The sequence below is a fragment of the Gopherus evgoodei genome, unplaced genomic scaffold (genome assembly GCF_007399415.2).
Source record: "Gopherus evgoodei ecotype Sinaloan lineage unplaced genomic scaffold, rGopEvg1_v1.p scaffold_33_arrow_ctg1, whole genome shotgun sequence".
NCBI classification, from domain to species: Eukaryota; Metazoa; Chordata; order Testudines; family Testudinidae; genus Gopherus; species Gopherus evgoodei.
Genome location: NW_022060005.1, coordinates 4,828,943 through 4,849,618, shown reverse-complemented (window position 1 = coordinate 4,849,618; position 20,676 = coordinate 4,828,943). Strand labels below are relative to the sequence as shown.

At 42.4% G+C, this 20,676-nt stretch overlaps 2 protein-coding genes across 2 annotated transcripts; both read left to right on the top strand.

Annotated features, from left to right (window-relative positions):
• The first annotated feature begins 1,333 nt into the window (after positions 1–1,333).
• On the top strand, positions 1,334–2,281 carry LOC115641131 (olfactory receptor 12-like). Its single transcript, XM_030544228.1, has one exon. It carries the CDS (start codon positions 1,334–1,336, stop codon positions 2,279–2,281), a length of 948 nt encoding a protein of 315 aa, XP_030400088.1.
• An 11,307-nt stretch (positions 2,282–13,588) lies between these two features.
• Positions 13,589–14,521, top strand: LOC115641186 (olfactory receptor 8S1-like). The gene has a single exon (XM_030544262.1). The coding sequence runs from the start codon at positions 13,589–13,591 to the stop codon at positions 14,519–14,521; it is 933 nt and encodes a 310-aa protein (XP_030400122.1).
• The last annotated feature ends 6,155 nt before the right edge of the window (positions 14,522–20,676 follow it).

Below are 20,676 nucleotides of genomic sequence, written 5' to 3'. Positions count from 1 at the left end.
GCCCTGTATAATGGTAATTACACTTCCCTGTCTCTCCTGGAAATACTTCTCCTGATGCATCCTAGGATTGCATTAGCCTTTTTCATGGCCACATCATATTGATGGGTCGTAGTTATCCTGTGACTGACAAATACATCCAGGTCTTTCTCCTACTCTGTCACTTCCAACTGATATGTCCACAGCTTACAGCAAAAATCCTGTTAGTCGCTAAATGCATGACTTGGCACTTTATGCTATTAAATTTCATCCCCATTTCTATTACTCCAATTTTCAAGGTCATCCAATCTTCTTGTATGATATTATTGATGTCAAAGTCTCATTCTCCCACCTTTTTATAAATCAATGGGATCGCACATGAATGGATAGAGTCTGCAATTGTCCAACTTGGCCGACGAGATGTGCTTTGTATTACAGCTGTAAGGAATAGCAGGTTAATTTGGCTGCTAGTCTAGAAAAGATGCCTTCCAAAAGAACAACTCAAATTTTATGAGGAATTTGTTTAACTTGGATTACGAGGGCCTTATCTGCTTACAGTCAAGTCAAAGGCAGCTTTGCCATTAAATTCAATCTATCTATGATGAGATTTTCAATAGAACTTTAGTGAATTAAGGACACAAATATTATAAAAAGTCAATGGGGAGTTGGGTGGCTCATTTTGAAAATTACTTACAAGGTTCTTTATCCCTTGCTATGGTAGTATTTGAGCAATTCCAATATATTAGTGATTTTATTATCACAACATCCTCTGAGTTCTGAAAATAGTATTATCTTCATTTTCAGAACTGGGAGCTAAGAGACAGAAATATCAAAGCTGAGAGTTTTCACAAGAGCTTAATAGTTAGACCCCAGATTTTTAAAGATATTTAGGATCAATTTACGGCATTTAGGATTAAAGGTATTGATCAGAATGGCCCCTTCTGGTCTTGGAATCTATGAATCTAGGAGCCTAGTGAGATTTTGCAAAAGCATCTAGATGTCTAACCCTCATTGAAATCAATGAGATTTTGGTGCCTTGTCGCTTTTGAAAATTCCACTAGGCACAGAAATACCTTCAAAAATCTGGTCCTAGGTGGCTAAATCCTACTGAAATTGAATAGAATTGAGTGCCCAATTCCCTTTGGCTGCTTGGAAATCCCAGCCCAAGTGACTGGGCCAAGGCCTCACAGGGAGTCTGTGGCAGAGCTGGAAAATGAACATTGATCTGCTGAGTCTCAGACCAGAGTCTATTCCACATGACCATCCTCCCTCTTTTCATGAAGCCCGTAATTGCATCTTCTTCATTTGTCTCTTCTTTAATCCTTATCTCACACCTTTTCCAAAGGATTTAACAGCCATGGTGCCAGTGAGAGAGTGGAACTGCACAGCAGTCATGGAATTCATCCTGCTAGGGTTTGGAAATGGTCCAGGATGCCAGATGATCCCCTCTGTCTTGTTTCTGGTGATCTACACAGTAACCATGCTGGGAAACACCACCCTGGTTCTCATTATTAGAGTCAACTCTCGCCTTCACACCCCCATGTACTTCTTCTTCATGAACCTGTCACTCTTAGACCTCTACTTCACCTCCACCATCGCCCCCAAAGCCATGGCAAGCTTCCTATCAGGGAGAAAAGCTATTTCCTATAACGAATGTGCCACCCAATTCTTCCTCTTCTGTTTCTTCCTTGCCACTGAAGGTTTCCTCCTGGCAGGGATGGCGTTTGATCGATACACCGCCATCTGCAACCCGCTCCTGTATCCTGTCACCATGTCCAAGTGGGTTTGCATTCAGATGGTGGTAGGGTCATATATCTGCAGCTGTGTGAACTCCATGTTGCAAACAGGGTTCACCTTTATGCTGCACTATTGTGGGTGTAAGGAGATCGAACATTTCTTCTGTGATGGCCCTCCCTTGAACAGTCTCTCCTGCAACGACACGTACATCAATAATCTTGTGATGTTTACCTTATATGGCCTCATCATAGCAATCACTGCCCTGATTGTGCTCATCTCCTACATCTACGTCATCTCCACCGTCCTCCGGATTTGCTCTGCTGAGGGCAGGCACAAAGCCTTCTCCACTTGCACCTCCCACATGTTGGTTGTGACTTTATTTTATGGGACCACTGCTTTCATGTACGCCCAGCCCACTTGGTTATCTTCTCTGTACCCAAGGAAAGCATTATCTGTGTTTTACACTTTTGTCATTCCCATGTTGAATCCCTTTATCTATAGCCTGAGAAACAAGGATGTTAAAGAAGCTTTGAGAAGGACTATGGGCCACAAATCTTTGACAAAATGAACCTTGCATTTCGACAGAGAGACAGAACACAGCGTGTCAGCATTCTTTTTAATTTGCACAAAGAACTGGAGCAGCAAGAAAAAACTACAAAATTATGACACACTATTTCATTGTTTTTCTTTCTTATTTCTTATCCGGCTATAAAACAATGAGTTTTTGAAACAGGTGGGTGGACATCTAGTACAACTCGTCTGTATGCCCATCTCTTTCTCTCTGACTGTCACTATCACTTCCCTCTCTAGTTAGCACTATATTTACACTTGTGCATGTTGGTGATTCGGGAGATCATTCAGACATGGAGACTAACAGAATTCTAAAATGTCTTTATTATTGCTTCAGGACATGAGCCAACCACTGACTGCCTGGGCTAGGATGAAATTTTCCTCATAGTTTAGCCTATAATTTTCCTTCCTCTGAAGCAGCTGATATTGACTACCACTGGAGATGAGTGCCTGGACTAGAAGAACAACAGGGCTGATGCTGCATGGCAATTTCTCTGTCAAGTGACAATATAGCATGTTAAAAACAATAAAGTATGTTCATAGACTTCAAATCTTTGTGTATGTTTTTACATTCCTGTATCTGTAGAATAGGTAAGAGCCATCTCCAAATCCTTGGGGAGCTGAAATTAGTGTGCTCTACAAAAGGATTTAGGCATCTAACTGCTTCTTTAGGTGCCTAAATCCAACATTTCAGTGCCACTGAGCTGCACAAAACCTGTCGCTTAACCCTGTGAGCCTTTAAAATCTCCAGGTGCCTGACTTTCCAACATTCAAGTCCCCAAGACTCTTTAGTGTCTGACAGTCAGCATGTGCACAGCCACCTTAGTGTAAGTGCCTGGGTGCCTTTCTGATCTCTAAGTCACAATGGGGTCCTCAGAGCAGGTGTGGCACCACCTGCCTAGCCTGTGGGGATTGATCTGGTAGGTGGTCTCAGACCACATCTAAACATGGGGGCAGGTGAGGCCTCCCTTATAACTTTTATATCCTGGGTTGAAGCACTCACTTGGGATGTAGAAAACCTGAGTTCAGTTCCCCTCCATTTGTGATGTGCGGTTGGTATTTGGACTTGGATTTCTAGCCTCCTAGATGAGTGTCCTAACCCTGGGCTATGGTATATTGTAGGCTGAATGTCCCTATCTCTCCTGTAGAAGCTGTTCCACTTTGTATGAAATAATTAAATATACACCAAGCAACAAAGGGAGTGAGAATGAGTCTATTGTGCAGCAGTTTGAGCATCCAACAGAGAGATGCTATTGGGCAAACCCTTCATCTTGTTAGGCAGAAGGGGGAAACTGAACTGGATTTATCCACAGCCTGGCTTGCTACACTGACCACTGAACTGAAGGGGAGGCCTCCCAGACCTACCCCCTGGTAGTCATAAAACACCTGCTCAGCTGCTGAATCCTTTGGGCCCCTAAACTCCCACATCTGAGATGCGTACCATAACCACTGGGATAAAAGTCATGCTGGAGCTCTTCTTCCTAATTCTGTCTTCTTGTTTCCACAAAATCAAATGGATATAACTGGCCATGAACAAATTCAGGCTGGAAATTAGAGAAAGGTTTCTCACCCTCAGAAGGGTGAGGTTCTGGAACAAACTTCTAATAGGAGCTGTAGGGATGCACAACTTAATTAGTTTTCAGAAAGTGTTGGATAAAATTATGACAGTGTGATGGTGTAGGGCAGGGCTCAGCAACCCTGGTGCTTACTTCTGGTTTATGTCTTATGTTCCTAAAGGACATGCTTCAGGGTTTCAGCTGGACACCATGGTTCATGAAGGAATCCTTCCTCCTCCCACCAATGTATTCTGGGAGGGTGGGGTTTTTTTTCTCCTTCCTCTGAAGCATGAGGGTTGGCCAAGGTTGGAGATAGGATCTTGAATGGGATGAGCCAAGGCTCTGAGGTGTTACTAAGTTTTCTCTCTCTCAGATGTTTGCCTACACTGTTCTTGCTCACATAGTCAGGGATTAACTGATTGAAAATTAGCTGAGGACACAAAAACTAACTGCACTTTTTTAAGTACATTGGAAGCAGGAAGCCAGACAAACAATTAGTGAGGCCATTGGATGATCAAGATGCTAAAGGATCACTCAGGAAAGACATTGCTGTTGTGGAGAAGCTAAATGAATTCTTTGCATTAATCTTCACTTCAGAGGATGGGAGGGAGATCCCTTCAGCTTAGGTGATAAATTAGAGGAACTGTCCCACACCGAGCTGTTGATAGAGGAGGTTTTGGAAGAAATTGATAGATTAAACAGTAATTAGTCATGAGGACCAGATGGTATTCATCCAAGAGTCCTGAAGAAACTCAGATATGAAATTGCAGAACTCCTTCTTTTGTCATGAGATCTATCATTTCACATGCACTTTCTCCCAAAATTGCCTTCCACCTTCAGATTTGCAACCACTTCCTTCCTGTTGGTTAGAATCAAGTGAAAAATGGCTCCACAGCCACACCTTTCACCCACACTCTGACCCCCACCCGCCAGCTAAGCCCCTTACTCCCACTCTGGCCCAACCTACCTAGCTAGGTTTTGCAGTCCTGAGGTCCCAAATTGGGCCATTGCAGAGTAATAGGTCACATCCATAGACTCTTATTGTATACGTGTGTGGGGTTTTTGTTTGTTTTTGTGTTTTCAGAAAACCTAAGAAGCCATTTGCACTGAAAACACTCAGTTCAGCCTATGTGAGCAATGAAGATTTACTCTGGTTGTTAGAGATTGTTGAGATTTTAAAGCATTGTAAGAGAGGTGCTCAAATCCTATTAATTCTCCCAGTTACTTTAAAACCCTAAACCAGACAAAGACTCTTATTTCTATTTATTTGAAAATAAGATCCCATGGGTCCAGAACCCAGGTCTGCAGAGGTATTAGTCACTTAACCACTCCAAAATGGTATACAGCAGTAAATGTAACCAGCCTGCATGCAATGTCCCGTGACTGTGGTGGAGACAGACCATGAGAAGATCCACATCAGGGCTTTGATAGGCAGCAGTCCCATGGCACCTGACTGGCTCCCTGCCCTATATAAACCCAAAGGGTGCTCCAGGCCACAGTATGGATCTTCTGTAGTTGCTCTGACTGTTCTGGCCCTATGTTCTTGAACTCCTGGCTTGACTGTGCCTTGTTTTGGACTTTGCCTCCTGATTCAAACACGACTTGTCATGAAACATGACTTGGATTCTAATACTCGTTATTGACCCTGGCCTGGAACTGACTATAAACTCCTTGGCTACCTCGAGACTCAGGTTTGCCCCTTGTCCCTGACTGCCCTTTTTGAGTTCCTGAGATTGATAGTCTTCCAAATATCCCATGGAACTGGGGAGTGGTGTAGCTCATAGGGCTAGCTTGCCTTTAGTATATTCAGTGCCTTACCTTCCTTATATTTAGCTAATTTCATTATATTCAGCTGTAATACAAGAAACTTACAGGCCTATATCCTGTAAGATATTAGCTGAACCATTATTTAGCAGAAGTATGGTTAAGTAGACTGTAACTCTTGTCACAGAGCAACCTTTACCTTTAGGTTTGGGGAACTAAGAAGAGCTTGCTCAATGGCAGGAGTTAGAATGGTCCAGTAAATTTTGCCACGGAGAGATAGCTCAGTGGTTTGAGCATTAGCTCTCTAAAAGTCAAGTTTCCTGAGGGACTACCATGGGTGTTTTTCCTTTATAACAAACTACAGCACGTTTCCTAATGAAATGGAAACTGCATGGGTCATTTCTAGAAGTGCCTAAATGATTTAGAGCACAAGTCAATGGGACTTGGCTGACCAAGTTGCCTGAAAGAGGAGATGGTGTCCCTTCTTCCAACCATTAGCCCAGTGTTCCTTACTGGTGTTCTGGAAGACCTGGGTTCAATTCTGCATTCTACTTCCTGTAGAGCAGGGACTGAAACTTTGACTTCCAATCTGAAGGCCCTAACCACCAGTATATAAGTACACAGGGGTGGAGTTTTCTCAAGCTTTCCCATTGAAGCTATTCCACTTATATAAAATACTTGGCTAGTCATGAGGCAAATATTACACTGTAGCTCAGTGTTAGGGGACTCCTTCGGTAGGTTCAACTCATTGGTCCATTGAGTGTATAAATAACTTTTATTTATACATTTTAGAACAGCTTCAATACTCCAGAACACCTTATAGCCCAGATATTGTCACTTTCCTCAGAGAGGGGAGATCTCACTTCAAATCTCTGCCCCCAGCCCCATGTAGAGAGGGGAAGAAAACCATGGTCCCCCACGTGCAAGGAAAGTGACCTACCAATGGACTGAAGTTACAAGAAAAGGAGCAGCAGAGGGACTCTGCTTCCTCCTGCTGTTTTGTGAATTTAGCACAATCTTTATTTTTTTGGCTGCAATAATTCAGTAAAATTTGCGTTAAAATTATGAATAATTTTGAATTGATCTTTTTGGTGAATAAACTTACAATTTATCTCCTCCTTTGTCTCAACAGTTATTTGCTGCCATCATAGAATCATAGAACTGGGGCTGCTGATTGTAGGGCAGTGGTTAAGGCACTGGACTGGGACACAGATGATCTGGGTTTAATTCTGGTCTGCATCAGTGACTTCTTAGCAGGGGAGAGATAGCTCAGTGGTTTGAACATTGGCCTGCTAAACCCAGGATTCTGAGCTTAATTCTTTAGGGAGGGCCATTTAGGGATCTGGGGTAAAACTCTGTCTGAGGACTGACCCTGCTTTGAGCAAAGGGTTGGACTAGATAATCTCCTGAGGTCCCTTCCAACCCTGATATTCTATGAACTGGAAGGGACCTCAAGAGGTCATCTTGTCTAGTCCCCTTCACTCAAGGCAGGGCTAAGTATTGTCTAGACCATCCCTCACAAGTGTTTGTTTGTGCAACCTGCTCTTAAAAATCTCCAAAGAGGAGATTCCACAACATCTCTAGGCAATTTATTCCACTGTTTAATCACTCTGCCAGTTAGAAATTTTTTCCTAATGTCCAACCTAAATCTCCCTTGCTGCTATTTAAGCCCATTGCATCTAGTCCTTTCCTCAGATGTTAAGGAGAACAATTTTCTCCCTCATCCTTGTAACAACCTTTTATGTACTTAAAAGATGTTAACATGTCCCCTATCAGTTTTCTCTTCTCCAGATTAAATAAACCTATTTTTTTTTTCAAATCTCCCCTCAGGTCATATTTTCTAGACCTTTAATTATTTTTGTTTCTCTTCTCTGAACTTTCTCTAATTTGTCCACATCTTTCCTGAAATGTGGCGCCCCGTATTGGACACAGCCTAAATACACACTTTTTTGTTTGTAATTGACTGTTGCTGAGATTGTGTACCTAAATCCTGTGATAATCCAAGTCTCATTGCTCTTGTTTTCAGGCACAACAGAGCATTGCTTGAGTGTTGACCCAGCCCAGTGTTACTGGTAGCTTGTTACAGAGAGTAAACTTCAGGGATCTTGTCCCAAGGGGAACAAAACAGAATTTAAACCGTTCTCAAGGAATTAGCTTTTAATCTTGGAGGCAGTTCAGGAAAAGCTTTTTATTCCACTCCCACAGATAACCCTAGACACCTTAGTGGTTTCATTGCTCTGGGTAAAGGGTCCAAGCATCATATCTATAGACCTATTGAATGTCTTGAGATGCTGTATTCCAGATGCAGATAGACTAGGTAGTCTACCTACTTATTGATTTGGCTACGAATACAGAGAAAATCACAAGTAAGAATGATCTCACCATATTTATGATCCACATTTAAAAGGCAGGTGAGTTGATTCATATTCCTATTTATTTTAATATTCAATTTCAAAGGACCATATTCTGCTCCACTTATCTAGGGTTGGGTTTCTCTGTAGAGTCCCATTGACTTCTGCCGGGATGCAACACTCTGCTCACACTGTCAGTTACAACACAGGAGCCGTGGCTGGCAACCCAGCTACTATATGAATCATCCAGCTTGCTAGCTCGCTCTCTCTCTCTCTCTCTCTCCAGCACTGAGACATATTAGTTCAGTTGGTGCGTGTTAGCAGTAGTGTTTGTGTTTGGGGATGGTGAGGTTGGGGGCAGGGTATTCTCTGGAGATGGCAGACATTAGGGTTTAAACATCAATTTGACGTTGGACAGAACACTGACTTCATTCCCATTTCCAACTAAAAATCAATGTCAAAATAGCCATTCACTTCCAAGAAGGCACAGCCTGATATTCAGAGTCAAAAAGAGGAAGCTGCTGTCTAAAATGTACCTCCATGTGTCACCTATAAATACTGACTGACCGGATTCTGTAGTCAGGAGTCTTGTTAAATCCTCGACAGAATTCCTGTATTTCAGGTGCTCAGATTCATTCATTCTCCTTGATCTTTCCTTCACATTCTCACAGTGCCTAAGAGTAGTGTCTGCTGGAAGTCACTTACCATGACATCTTGCAGTCCTAGCATGTTTCACCCCTAGCTCCAATAACTGCTAGGATTGCGTTTGTTCTAGTTTTCTATAATTGCTCCCCTTCAAGGCAGCATTCTTCATACTTCACCATCCTGTCTCCTTGTTTTTTTTTGATTGTCTGCTGGCACAGAAACATCAATTAACATGGGCTTGTTTGCTGTATTTTTCTACACCTATGTCTGGCCTGTCTGACTGCACCATTCGGTCTGTGACAATTGCCAGATTCCATAAATCTTACCATCTTCATTCTCTAGAGCTTGGTGCAAGTATGGATTTTTACAGAGGCTCCATGCAGGCACTTTGCAAATTCAGACTGTCTTCATATATTCTTTTCCAGATAGACCCTAGCAGTTGCTCAACGCATGCTCCACCATCCTTTCCTTTTTATAACACATTCTGGGTCTCAGGGAGCAGTTGTCGGTGAATTTTACTTCTTACAAAAATAAACCCCATAAGGATTTTTCTTTTCCGCTCATAATGAAGCTCTCCCTCTTCTTTTCAGGGATCCTTCTACAAGTCATGAGTTTGTCAATCTTCTATCACCAATAGGTTCGATCTCTCTCCACCACTGTCTGTGCATTGATCTCTGTGTAAACCTTTCAAGTCTTGTTGCTTTCTTCTTTCTTTCATGCTTTCTTGGGCTTGGATGCAGCTCAGTCATTGCTTGTTATCGTGACCGGATGATCTTTATTCTGGTCAATTCCTCATATATTTTGATATTATAGTCTTCATTATCAATTGTTTTCTCTACAGATAGCAGATGTTTTCCTTTATCACATCATGGGATGTACATCCTGTCTATGACTTGATTGCTATCTAATACTCTATGCATCACCGGCAACTGTCTGTCTTCTTTGGATGCCATTTTTTTCTTCTCTCGATTCCACTTGATCACTCCAGCAATATTCTGTACTACTGGAATCCCTCCACATATTAATGGCTCAGATCACATTCTTAGACTTCAGTTTTGTCCACAGAGTAGTTTGTGTACATCTGTAATATTGTTTCCTCACTTTTTATTTCAATTTCTTATGTAGAGGCTCTGACAGTTCCCTGATTCCAAGATATTTGTATGGGTCATGCTGAGATATCCTGGATAGTTCCTTCATTAACTTGTATGTCATCAGATTGTACCAGTCTGGCCATTTTTACAGATGCTGACACAGAGTTAGCCAAGCCAACGCTTAGCTTTATAGCTTCACCAAACTTTTCCACACATCGTCAATCCCTGTAGCTCCTTTTTGTGACTGTTCATGTAGTTTCAGATTGCTCAATTTGAACAAATTGTTAACTGGTTGTTGGTCTTTGCTGATATGGTAAATTGTGGTTATCTCAACAAGCATCCACGTCAGTGGCAGCTTGGTTACCACAAACAGCACTTGTGCTAAGGAATCCCCTTGAAAGATTTCTCTTTTAAGTTGAACCTCATCAGTGAGTCCGTTCCAGGTAAAGTCTAGTGCTCCAGTTAAACATAGATTGCTGCAGAAAGGAAATGATCTGTGGATGAACCATGGACATTTTCAGTGTCTTATTGATCTTGGAATGAGAGACTGTTGGATGCTCTCTGGTAGTGTACCCACACAATCATTTAATGTTTTTCTTTCTTTGTTTTGCATTGTACCTTTTTGGGTTTTGAGAAATGGGTGGGCAGAAGCCAGCCCACTGATGAAGGACCAACACCCCCTAGCCTAAGGGGACGATCTACAGGACCTGGAATCCAAATGATTTCGGGGGACAACCAATGAAATAACAGGGACAGGAGTGCTCTCAAAGGGTCAAAAGAAGGGACCCTGATGGGTACACTGAGCAGAGAACCCACGACAGCTCCCACTGGTCCTCAAAGGCATCAAGGCTGCCAGTGGACACTGCTCAGAGAAACTCTACCTGGATACGGGAACGGACAGAGGATCGGAATTTGTTTTGCATTGTAGTGGGGTGATTACCCTCTCCTGCCCTGTGGGGCTTTAAACAGCCCAGGTGAGGGCTGTGGCTGGGGCAAGAAGCCTGGACTGATTGGGGAAGGTATGCTCAGCTGTGGCCATGCCCCAGTCAGGCCCAAGTGGCCCCTAAAAGAGGCTGGGAGCCAGGGCAGACTTCCTCCACTTGTAGAGGGAGAAGAGTCTGGCTGAAGGGACCTAAGCAAGACACCAAGATTGGAAGAAGGGCTGAGGAAGGGCCAGGGGAGCTGGGAGCTTCTGCCTGAAAAGCCCCAGGCTGCAGGCCTGACTCTAGGCTGAATAGGTGCAGGGTTGGATAGGCAGAGGCAGTAGGTCAGAACACCTTTGCCTGTGATGAGTGGCTGATGCCCCAGTAAACACGGGCTAGAGGGAGACTGGTCAGTAGCCAAGACTGAGGCGATGTAGGGATAGTGGGTGGGGGTTCCCCTGGGAGGGGGAGACGCAGAACTGTGGGGATACTGCCAGGGGGCAGCACCTAAGTAAAGGGGCACCAGGGTCCTGGGAGGGACAAAGGGGCCAGCAGCGGCAGCGGGACACCGACCTGCAGAGAGCGCTCCAGAGGCTGGATGCTAATTCCTAAGGATAACCAGCAGAAGGCACTGCCAGGTGAATCTGTGCACGCTCACATGCATCTTGTGTGATCCTCCTGTTTAGCCAGAGGAGGCCTTTTGTTCCTTTCATGTTTACAGTGCTGCCTTTTTGCTTAGGAACCAGCATTCCATTGTAAGCTAGCCCTATCCAGATCTTCTTTGCCAAAATTATTGTTAGAAATTTCTATATATATAGTAAACACATGGTCAGTCTATAATTCATAGGATCAATACAATCTTCTTCTTTCTTCCTTCTTTTTTCTTTTTTCCCCTGTATGAGAAGAGTTGTCCCTGTCACCATCCATCTTGGATACCCATTCTCCAATCACTGTTTATTGAACACCTTAATAAATCACAGAGTGTTGTAAGGCGTTTGAGCCAGAATCCATGCATCTTATCTAGTTCGGGTGATTTCCAATTTTTCATTTATCTTAGAACCTCTTTTCTTTCTGTGTATTGCTCTGTGGAGTGTTTTTTGTAAACCTTTTCTCTCTTTTGTAATCTGATTCACTGTCTGCTTATGTTGTACAGTCTCAGACCAGATTTCCTTCCAGAAGCAGTGAAACTGCATTTATTTGCCTATTCTGTTTTGTTTTTTTTTAACATCAGTCAGATGAAAGACTCTCCTAGGGTCTCTGGTGAAGTGACTGATCCTATGATACTAATAACTTTGTACTGAAATCTTTCAAGTCCATGACTCTAAGTGATCAGCTTCTTTTACCTTGTTCATTCATAACTTTCTCATCTTTTCATTCAGCTGATATTTCATCTCCAAGGCTGTTTACTGCTCTTTTCTCTTCAAATGATTTTGCTCATATTCATCCAGTAGACTGGTATCTCAATGAAAAAGCATACTCTTCTGTCTTAACCTTCATTTCCATGGAGATTCTTGAAGACAGGAAGTTTTCTAATGGTTCATATGTTTAGGTTGATTAATGTTAAACCAACGAGCTGCTACTGTTACTATAACATAAATTATATAATTGTACTGACTAATCATTGCTGCTGTTTTCTCCAGCTTCCTTGAGCACTTCATTAAGTGCTCACATTATATCAACCAGTGTGTGATGGTCTACAAATTTCACAGTTGGTAGTGCTGGTACTCAATATCTCTTACATTCTGCATTATCTCAGTCAACAAATTCTTCATATTTTCTGTACTTTCTTCAGATGCTTTTTCACTCATATTTGTCCTCAAATTTTCTTCCATTTCTGGCTTGCGTTGATCCTATGTCATTGCTCCCTCCAAAATGTTTGCATGTAGTTCTACATGACTAATCTCACTTTTCAGGCTTTCAATCTCCATTTGTATAAATTCTCCTTTTTGGAATAAAGCTCTCAGTTGTGCAGTGAGTCTATGCTTGGTAATTTTTCTCTGTTTTCATTTCTCTCCTTCCAGTGTTGGAGCATTTTCTTTGCTCCAGGCTCTCTCTTCTAGTTTTGCCAAAAGACAACTGCAGATCACTTCTTGGTTTATAAGATGACTCCTTTTCACTCTGTTGTCACATATGAACTCTGGTTGTTTGGACAGTTGCATGATACATAGGTTGCCCATCTCCACACAAAACACTTTGCTTGGGAGGAGGCTGTCATCCAGATACAGTCTTCTGAGGCCCACTTTAGAGGTAATCAATTATTATGAATGCCATATTCTCCATACTGGTTTGGGTTGCAAGGCTATACCCAGCTGGATAGGAAAACATAATTTCTAGGCCTTGGACGTTTCCTTGTCTTCTGGAATTCTAGAGATTTAATAGGGATCAATCCAATAAGATTCTACAGATACTACATTCTGTAGTTTTTGTAGAGTATTTATAGAATTGGACAGATCCCATGCTGGTGTGCTGCAGCCATAGCTCCATAGGCATCAATGGGCCAAATCTCCAGCTGGTGTAAATCAGCTGTAGCTCTATTGAAGTTAATGAGACTAATGAAAGAGATATTAGGCAAGAGAGAGACAATAAGAGAGTGACTTTATATCCTAGTGGTTAGGCCACTCACCTCCAGATACAGGATGCCAAGGATCCAGTCCTTCTGCACCACAGTGGAACAGCTTCAGCAGGAGAGAATTATGTCCCACTATCCCAATGTCTTAGCTGAGCGGAGTTTCTGTGAATACCACTGGGGCCTGATCCTCGAATTTAGGCAACTAAAGTGGTAGTTTGGCACCAAAGTCTTTTTCTGCATCTAGCCCGTTTTTGTCTATTTTAAACGTACATTTTATAGGATGTAGTAAGCCTCTCTTTACATTTATCCTACTGATCAGATCAGCTCCACAGCACATTTCAATTTACTAGTGTGTTAATCTTATTTTTTTCCAGTCTGACAGATCAGTTTTCCTGAATAAGGATCAATGGGAAATCAAACTGAAGTGACTGAATTTATTATCCTGGGACTTTCCAATGACCCACAGATGCAGATTTTCCTCTTCATGGTGTTTTCAGCTGTCTACCTAATCACACTGTTGGCAAACATGGTGATCATGCTGGCGATAAGGGCTGATCCTCACCTTCACACCCCAATGTATTTCTTCCTGTCTCATTTATCCTTTGTTGATATCTGCTATTCCTCAGCCATTGTCCCTAATATGTTGGTGCATTTTGTAGCAGAGCACAAAACCATTTCTGTCAATAGCTGCCTTGCACAGGTGTTTTTCATTTTCCTGCTGGCTACTAATGAAATTTTTATTCTCTCAGCAATGGCTTATGACCGCTATGCTGCCATCTGTGCCCCATTGCGTTACATGGAGAGAATGAGCAAAGGGATCTGTGTTCAGCTGGTGAGTGGTGCATGGGCAATAAGTTTCTTCCATGCCCTGCTTAACACTGTTTTTGCTCTCAAGTTGCATTTCTGTGGGCCCAATCAAATCAGCCATTTCAGCTGTGAGCTCCCTTCTCTATTACATTTGTCCTGCACTGACACCTTCACCAATCAAGTGCTGCTTCTTACTTCTATTCTGATATTTGGATCAAGCTCCTTTCTCTTCACTCTGATCTCCTACATTCACATCATCTCCACTATCCTGAGGATACAGTCTGAGGAGGGCAGGCATAAAGCCTTCTCCACCTGCAGCTCCCACCTGATTGTGGTCGGCTTGTTCTACGTGACAGGTTTTCTCCAGTACACAAAACCCAGCTCAGTTTCCTCTGTGGTGCTTGATGAAATGTTCTCCATCCAGTACAGCATCTTAACCCCCATGTTAAACCCCATCATCTACAGCCTGAAAAACAAAGAGATGAAAACAGCTGTAGGGAAAACATTGGGGAAATTCAAATTTCTCAAGTAGTGTCAATGTTATTTAAAAAAATAAAAATTGCTTAGAACTGTGGATAACTTGTGTTTGGGAGATTCTCAGCTAAGCATCTGACATTTTGGGCCAAAACTTTAGCTGGTCTAAATCAGTATGGCTCCATTGAACTCAGCAGGCCACATCCCCCTTGGATAGAAGAGACACTGGAGCAAAGCGGATGGGATCCTGGTGTGATGTTGAACCCCATAAGACTTTATGGAAATATGCTTATGAATGTGTATATGACATAACTGGAATATATTTTATGCTATATATGCCATGTAACATATCTATGTAGAGGTTATGATCTCCTGAATATATTCATCCTATTTGTATGCATGTGTTATTGTTGTATTCGAAGTTATGAATATTGGCTGTATACTTGTTTGGTTTTTAAATAGCCTTAGTAAGACATTGGGTCAGCTTCTTTAGAAAGAAATTTGCAAGTTAAGTGCCCAGTCAAGAAGCACTTAACAGAAAATGGATCATGGAAGGCTCCAATCCACAGAAGTCTACATGAGAACATTCAAGGTAACATGTGAACCATGGCTGCTACCTGTAAGTTCTGAGTCATGCATTGAGATGTGACTTGCCCATGTGACTCCAAAACTCCATCTTGTAGCTGGAATTCTACACAGGGGGAGGGAGGGGTATCCACCTACAAAAGAGAGTCTATTTAAGCCCTTGAGAGACCCCTCCATTTTTTCTTAAGCTGGCTCAAGAGAGAGCCTTTCCACCCCCAAGGATACCTGAAAGAAACTGGAACAAAGGACAGTAACTAGAGGTGATGTGAGTGATAGTTGGATTCAGACTACAAGGAGACTAGTCTGTAAAAGGAAGCTTACTGGAACTCCTCTGAGGGTGAGGTTTTATCTGTATTCAGTTTTCTTACTGTATTAGGCATAGACTTGCGGGGTTTATTTTATTTTACTTTGAACCACTTAAATCCTTCTTTCTGTATGTAATAAAATCACTTTTTACTTATTAATTAACCCAGAGTATGTATTAATACCGGGGGGAGGGGCAAATAGCTGTGCATCTCTCTCTCTCAGTGCTATAGAGGGCAAACAATTTATGAATTTACCCTGTATAAAGCCTTATACAGGGTACAATGGATTTCCTTGGGGTTTGGGCACCTGAGTGTTGAGAACAGGAACATCTCTTAAGCAGCTTTTGGTTTAGCCTGTAGCTACTCGGGGATGTGGCTCAGACCTGAGTCTGGGTTTGCAGCAGGCTAGGGGGTCTGGCTCAACAAAGGACCACTAGGAGTTAAACGCCGGCACTCCTGTTTACAAAGCAGGTGCTTTAACGAGCTAAGCCATGGGTCTGGCTCAAGGCAGGCACGGAACTGAAGTCTCAAGCTGCCAGGACAGGAAAACAGGGGAAGAAGTAGTCTTGGCACATCAGTTGACAGTCCCAAGGGGGTTTCTGTGATCCAACCCGTCACACCTGGGTCTCCATCTAGGGTGAGTGCTAGAAGCACCAGGATCTAGACCCATTCAAGCCGTTGCTTTCTCTCTCCCTAGGCCAATATTTCTTTCAATCTGACCCATTGACCACACTGGACCCATGGCTAATTCATACCACTTGAGGGTCTGGCCAGTTCTATGAAAAGAACATCTTTGTGTACTGCATTCTGTAGTTCTTCTAGAGTGTTTTGTTGAAAACCCTATTTAATATCTGGAGTATCTTATGGGACTCATCACTATTAATGTCTCTGTCCACTAATAATAATTAATAATTAGTGTGATCCCCAGCTGGGCCAAGATGCACAAAGGAATTAAGGGTCTATTAGGAGAGATTGAGACACACAAATATCAGGTATCTCATATCTCAATGGTTAGGGCACCCACATGGGAGGAAGCAGATCCCTTTTTTAAATCTTTCTCATCATCAGGCACTTGAAGAGAGTCTGTTATCCCTAACTGCTAGGATAAAAGTTGAGGGGTTTCCTCCACCTAATTCCTCCTTCTTCTCCCTCCTCTCTCACCATGGTTTCTTGCCACCTGTTACCAGATTTGCCCATTACTTTGGGGTATGCTTATTTATTTACAGTTACTCTACTGTTGAGGGGGTGGGGGGCAGAGGGGGTGTTCCTGTAATTCTATCAATGTACTGCTTGTGTCACTTGTGTCTTCATATGGAGCCCTACATCTGCCTTCTGCAAGTCCCCTCCCAATGGAGCTATCCTGCAGGACCTGGGTTCCCCAGGGCTGGGTTCCTCCTGCCCCTGAAACAGCTGGCATGCGCTCTTGCACACAGACACACAGACACAGACACAGACACACACACAGACACACACACACACATTAACAGAGCAAGTCTGAGTGGACCAGGTCAATCAGCACTTCCAAACTGCCAGCCTTATATGCCCCTGGACTCAGTAGCCTGGGTCAAGCAGCACTTCCAAGCTGCCACCCTCATCTGTCACAGGTTCAGCACGTCCCTGGCCCCACTTCCACGTTACAATTGTTCTGGTAGTAACCCACTTGACGAGCAAATCCCATAGGATTTTTGGGCGCCACAGGGATCTTTAGCTTAGGTATGAGAAGCTTTATTGCAGAGTAAATGGGAAACCAGAAACACAGAAGAGTATAGTTCAGAGAGATAGGGAGGGAAGCAACCAGCTTATTCATAAAAGTTATTTATTGAATAATAATGATAACCACACAAGGAGATTACAGAGGTCATATATAGAAAGCTATACCTGAACAAACAAGTCAGGGTTAAAAAGTTATACCTGAGGTAGAAAAGAAAGCACAGAGAGAGGGAGGGATCTTAGCACTCCATAAAGCTTAAACTGGTCGGGGTTCCCAGGTGATGGTGATAGTTCAGGGTCCTGAGTGCTGGAGACAGGGAGAGCCCCCAGCACAATCAGTCAGGAGAAGATGAAATCTTAGTGAAACTGATGCAGAGTTTGGATCCATTCATCGGAACACTTACTTGAGCGTGGTTAGGGTGTTTTTTTGTTGGTGGCATTGTTGTTGTTGAAGGGAAACAACAATGGTTCAAAGGAGAACACTAGATTTTTTTACGGGTGAACTGATGACTCAAGGGTTTTCCTTAAGCTAGACAATAGGAGCTGATCACTCTTGGCTATGGGTGGTGTTTCTTCCAGGGAGCTCACAATGCAGTTAGGCAGCTTCAGTATTTTGCATATCAATCAAGGATTCTTTACTATAATTTATAGCTGCTGAGCTGGGTGTGTGCAGGCCTAGGTTCATTAAGAGCTGGAGCAGAGATCCCCCAGGATGCAATGCTTCCCTGCTTTTCTGGTCCCAGAGTTCAGTGCGGTTCTTGCCTTGGAATCTCTGTTCTCCATTCTCTGTGCTAATGGAGATGCCTCCCTGTCCCATCTTTGATGCAGATGAGGCATGGGGAGTTGCCTTAATCCTATTACCTTTGTCAGGAGGGGTCTAGGTGTGTCTCCCACCACTCTTCACTGCTCTCTGTAAGTCTTTTCTCTGATTGACTTTGGTTCAAGCAGATACTGGGGAGAATATGTCCTTCATGTGTCAGACAGGCTGGATACTGCAACCTTGCTCCCCAAAAACACAGAACTGACTGGTATCACAACTTAGGTGGGATTAGCAACTTCCCAGCTGAGAGTCCCAAGGTGAAGGAGTTGCCTTGCCCCAGAGGAGATAGAGACTGAACTCCTGTGATAACTGCGGGATTTAGAACACAGCCCTCTGCTTGGCCTTTCCCATTGGCTAAGGAACCATCTGTCATATTGGCTTTTTTTAATCCCATTCTTAGGTGCCTATGTCTCTCCTTTCACTGTCTACGGATCCTGGTTGCCCAACTCAGGCTCTGGAAACCAAGTGATTGAAAAAAAAAATCACCTAAAAGTCATCCACTGTAATGCTCAGCATTAGAACAGCTATGTCCCTTTGTGAATCTTTCTCTGCATCTAAATTGACATAGCGCCATTAAATCAATGGAACTAGGTGGATTTACTTTAACAGAGAAGCTGGCCCATAGTGTCCGTATTCTAAATTGATTTTACATTCCTCAAATTTCAATCATAATTGAGTTGGAAAGACCCGTGTATCATCGAATTTCTACTTAAATCCTAAACATAATAGGAAGTGGTGCTGGCACTATGCATCCCGGTGATATTCACCTTTAGATGCAACATCACAGCGGGTGGAAAGCAACCTAACTCCACTGAAAGAAACAGGGCTACACCGAGATATGTCAGCTGAGGATCTTGCCTCAGCAAATAAAGTTATGATTCAGAATCCACCTTTTGTCAATGTTGGACTTACTGAAATATGATCTAAGGTAAAGGAAGAGTCAACAAGCAGGCTGGGATTTTCAAAAGAGTTTAGGCAAGTTAGGTGCCCTACTCCTACTGGATGGGAAAAATGTCGTCCCAGTGACATGCCCAGGGTCAGTAAGAAAGTCAGTGGTGAGCAAGATATTGAAGCTTGATCCATATGCCACTGGTAATCCCATATCTCTTCTCATGTCAGCCTAGTACTAACAGAATGCACTCCCTGTCCCTGTTGAGAAAGATACCACCCTCTCCTCCCGGTTTCAAGGGAGAAATTCTTCTTTCACATTCTTTGCAAAAAAATGAATAAAGCTGGTTGAAAATGGGAATATTTTCATGAAAAAAAAATCATGTCCCTCTTTCTCATTAAAATTCACAACTTTTGCAACCAGCTCATTGAATGGAAAGCAGCATGATTTAACTATTGTCCCCTCTTGCTTTTGCAGGGTGTCCAGCCTACTAAGCGTCACTCTGTTGGACTGTAATTTCTTTAGAACAGGAATGATGACCACTTCTATGTTTATTAGTTCTGGTCATTTTTTTCCCCCTATGTTTGGAAAACAAAATCAGAAAGTATGGTTACATCAAGAATAGAAATTTTCTTTGGGAAAATCTGAATTTTGAATAAATATATTTCTTTTTTTTTTTTTTTGCTGGGGGGAAGATTCCATTTCAATTTGACATTTCAAAATGAAATGAGAGGTTTTGTTTCAAAATGGCCAACTGAAATGAAAACTTTCATTTTGAATTGATATTGTCACTTAAATTGACAATCAAATGACTCCTCTCAATCTCATTATAAATAAAAATATTCATTCAATGAGAAAGATTTTGTTTGAAATGAACAGTTAAAGAGGAAATGTTTTGTTACAATCAAATTTAAAAATGAAATGTTTAGACATTTCTGCATCCAAACCTTTTAGAATTTTTTATCTCATGAAAATTTTGACATATTATCTTTTGGGCCCCTGTTGGGATTAAATGAAATGTCAAAGTACGGAGCTTCCTGCTTGATGGAAATTTCTGTATCATCTCTAATATTTGTACACTGCCAATCATAACAAGGAACTGATTTCATAGATTCAAAGACCAGAAGGGACCAGTGTGATCCCCTTGTCTGACCTCCTGTATAGCATAGGACAGATTATATATAATAAAGAAGTGGTTTCTCCAGTGTCTCAGTCTATTACAATTAAGCTCTCTGGGTCATAGACTCTCTTTAATTTCATTTTAAGTGCACAGACTAGTATTTTATTGGTGCTTAATGGATGATTGATGGTAAAAACCTTCTGTAATTTGGGGAAAAGAACCTCACAGATGGACTGCAGAGTTGAATACACTTTGTAATAATTTGGACTACAAAATTACCTTCATTGTGAGCTCAACTGTAAAAAAGTATGTTTCAGTTTATCAGATGTTACAATAGTCTATAATAGCAAATGGTGATGGAAAAAGACTCTAAAGGGAAGGAGAAAGAGAGACTGAATTAGTCCAAAGGAAAAGGTCTCGTGATAGAACTCACAAACCATGCTAAGATAATGCTCCTAAATAAAACAGTGTGAGACAAAAAAATTAGTTAACCAAAATCAGTGAATCAAACCAGGCCTAATTGCTGAGCAAAGTAATGAAGGGATGGGCGACTGCACCCATCTGTCCCTTTTGGGGTTCTTAAAGAGAGAGACTTTGGGTAGAAAAGTTGGTTACTGGAGCGAGTGTCACCATCAGGGCTGACATCCTCACTGTTTCCTGGGACCCTAGAATTTCTTCGTCCTAATCCTGAGAAATGTCCTGACCAGACTGGTCCAGAGAGAGGGAGGAAGACTACACCACCACTGCCTCTAGTTAAATCCCAAATACCACCTGAAATGTGAGA